This window comes from Thalia democratica, chromosome 5 (genome assembly GCF_965202585.1).
Source record: "Thalia democratica chromosome 5, ktThaDemo2.hap1.1, whole genome shotgun sequence".
NCBI lineage: Eukaryota > Metazoa > Chordata > Thaliacea > Salpida > Salpidae > Thalia > Thalia democratica.
In genome coordinates this window covers 25,111,906-25,115,116 of record NC_139169.1, presented here as the reverse complement: position 1 = coordinate 25,115,116, position 3,211 = coordinate 25,111,906, and the positions used below count along the sequence as shown (strand labels likewise).

At 36.5% G+C, this 3,211-nt stretch overlaps 1 protein-coding gene across 1 annotated transcript; it reads right to left on the bottom strand.

Moving 5' to 3' along the window:
- Positions 1 to 1,512: 1,512 nt before the first annotated feature.
- LOC145836355 (ectoderm-neural cortex protein 1-like) lies at positions 1,513 to 2,943 on the bottom strand. Its single transcript, XM_082944165.1, has one exon. It carries the CDS (start codon positions 2,941 to 2,943, stop codon positions 1,513 to 1,515), a length of 1,431 nt encoding a protein of 476 aa, XP_082800291.1.
- Between the last annotated feature and the right edge of the window lie 268 nt (positions 2,944 to 3,211).

Below are 3,211 nucleotides of genomic sequence, written 5' to 3'. Positions count from 1 at the left end.
ATTGGTTAAATACTTTTTATTGGGCGAACAGCATCGTGACGATAAAAGGTTTAAAAATAAAAATTCTCAAACTAACTACAATTGAATTTTATTCATGTACTTTGTAAACATATTAAGAAGAAAACACCAAAGTAAATTGAAAAAATCGTTCTCGTAAGCAGGTTCATGGCAATTAAATTTTAGTTAATAATTAAGTAATGCTCAGTCAGAGTTCAAAAATCTTTACATTTAGGTAAGGTAGGTATATATATCTACTTTACAAATTTTTAAAATTTGTTTTATATTCTTAAACCAAAACTATTGCTCCATAAATAATACGGAATACTTTATAGTAGTACAAAGAAAAGAAAACTATTCATTTGAAATTTCAAGACCATAAAAACCAGTAAGATTTCGAAAGACTAATCTTTGACATATTGGAATTTAAAAAAAAAGAAGTTTTTGTTTATGAATTAGTAAATTTAATCTAATAGTTTAACAACTAAGTTTTAACATTAGACAGTTTTTTAATTGGCTATACAATTAGTTAAGCATGTTATTTTTCAGTTTCAAGAAGAAATTTGGTACAACAGTTTTAATTTAAGCAACCGACTGAACTAAAGATTGTTCTAACAGCATATAAGGATACATGTACACAATAACAACAACGACTTCATGCGAAAATTTATACAAACTAGACAATATATTGTTACATGTACAATACATCATTCCTTGGTTTGACATTAAGAATTAAGAAAATAAAATCAGTAATTTGCATTTATGCGCGAAATTTTGCAAACTGGTATTTTAGACTAAAACTGGTCTAGAGATTTTAAGAAATAAGTAAATAACAATGAAAGGATTGTTTAAAAAGTTAAAACTTACTTACAAATACAATAACGTTAGTTTATAAAAAAAGTTTATTTTTTCTAACTATTTTTATATACTTGCTTACTTGCTGTTTTCTTTAGTATACTTACATTGTTCACTTCAAATATTTTAAAATTTTTACAAAATATAAAATAATCACGTATTTAAATTTACTCCGTTAGCTAGTAAAAAATATTTTTCAAGTTTCAAAACGCCTTGATCGTATCAAAAAAATTCTAAAGTAACCGGTTCAAAATTTCCCGGGTACATGAAAATTTAAATTCGGACAATTCAAATTGTTATAAAAACATTTAAAATACTATATATTAAAATGTAATATGAGTTTAAAGAAAAAAGAAATATATAGATCTTATAAAAATCTAAAGCCAGTTTTTCTTTTAGGAAAAATAGTTAAAAATTTTTAATATATTTTGAAATTACTAAAAATAACTGTGTTTGGACTTTATTCAAGTCATACCTTAAAACATTGATGTTTTGCAAAAAGAAAAATATTGACTTGGACATATTTATAGGACCTACATATGTTTGAAAAATATTCATTAATTTATTAGTTGTAGCCCTTTCAATTTTTTTAGAATTTTAATCATCAGAGTTTGAACTGTCCGAATTTGAATTGTCGTAACCCAAATTTCCCGATCATCGTCAATAAAATGGCAGCTTTGCGCAAGAAAAATATCTTATTTTTGAGTTAAACTCTTCGCTTTTATCTTCTTCGGTCCATTTATCCGCGTCAACGTCGTAACTGAACACCCGTCTGCCGATTTTCTTTTCAAAGAGGAAAATTTTACTCCCCAACGACAGCGCCCCGCAGAATAAACGAGGCGCGGCGATCATTTCCCTCCACGCCCCTCCTCCCTCGGCCCCGTTGTAAACGTCGCAGCCGAGGCCGACGGCAAAAAGCCTGCTCCGCACCGCCACCAGACCGTGGTTACTTTGCTGTCTAGTCATGTGGGGCAAATCTCTCCATTTTTCCGTCGTGACGTCATAACTCTCGGCGGAGGACAGCTCAAAGTAGTCGCACCTCCCCCCGCACGCCACCACTTTTTCTTGGAAGACGGCGCACGCCGCGTCGTATCTTTCAACCCTCATCTCCCCTGCTTTCGTGAACCTGCCGCTCCTGGTGTCCAATTTCAGGCAGGAGGCGATCGAGTTGCCGTCGCTACCTCCGACGAGGATAATTTTGTCACCGTACGCGCACACGCAAAACTGTCGCCGATACTTGCCCATGACGGCCACCCGAGTCCAACGCTGGGTGGCCCAGGAGTACTTTTCGACGACGACCTTCGCCTTTCTTCTGACAAGGATTCCCGCAAACACGTACAAGTCGCCTTTCAAGCAGATACCCGTCGCTTCGAGCATTTGTTCGTTGTTCATAGGCGGCAGGGCTCGGACCAGGTTCAAGCCGGGCACGCTGTACTGTTTTACATTTTCTATTGGGCTGCGTCCGTAGTGCCAATACCACCCCCCGCACACGAGCACGCCGAACGAGGTTTGGCTGCAATACCGGCTTTCGCAATTGAGCTTGCAGCTTTTGTAAGCTTCATTCAGCAAATCGTACATTTCGCTGTTTTCAAAAAGAGAGCCGCATTCGGACAGCAAGCTGTCTTTGTCGGACAGCAAGCAAAGTCGAACTTTCTGCAGCAACTTTGCACCGAACTTGCTGCGTTCTGCAATGTTGTGATTCAGCCATTTTGTTGCCGCTTCCAACACTTCGCGCTCGGTTGTGACGTAAAGTTCCGAGCTGGCCAGTATTTTCAGGACAAGGGCGAAATCCAGCTCCAAAAGGCTTTCGGTTTCGGCTATGATCGCGAAACAGCGCTCTACATAACTCTGTGTCGCTTTCAAAAGGCCTGATAAATTGAAAAGCGATGCAAGCTGGTGAAAGGTCAAGGCGTTGCAAATTTTAAGCTTCTTAGTAGAATAACTTCTGTCAGTTTTACTCGCCAAACTTTTGTTCAAAGAAATTTTGCTTAACTTTGTCGCCGCAACCAGGCCATTGTCGTCTGCTGCTGCAAGTGAACCTGGAAAATTGATTTTAAGTAAGTACACTTGTGTGTTTTTGTTCTTTGTCATGAAAATCTGTAACAACTAAACGAAACAAGCGTTCGGATAAATATTAAACATAAAATTTCCTGTCGTGTTTGAAAACACTTAACTGCAACAGTATATTAATTTATCTGAAAAGTTTCTACATAGCTATGTATTGACTTAAGATAAGAAAAAATATATAATACACTAAACATGTGTTAACCTCGTTCAATCGAGCCATTAAACCTCCGTAAACTTTGAAATTTTTTTACAGCCGAACGCTTGCTCACTTCTACGTAATCTTCTGTTTTGT

Excerpts from the sequence above, each read along its gene's own strand:
- LOC145836355 (XM_082944165.1), bottom strand. The coding sequence starts at position 2,943 with ATGACAAAGAACAAAAACACACAAGTGTACTTACTTAAAATCAATTTT.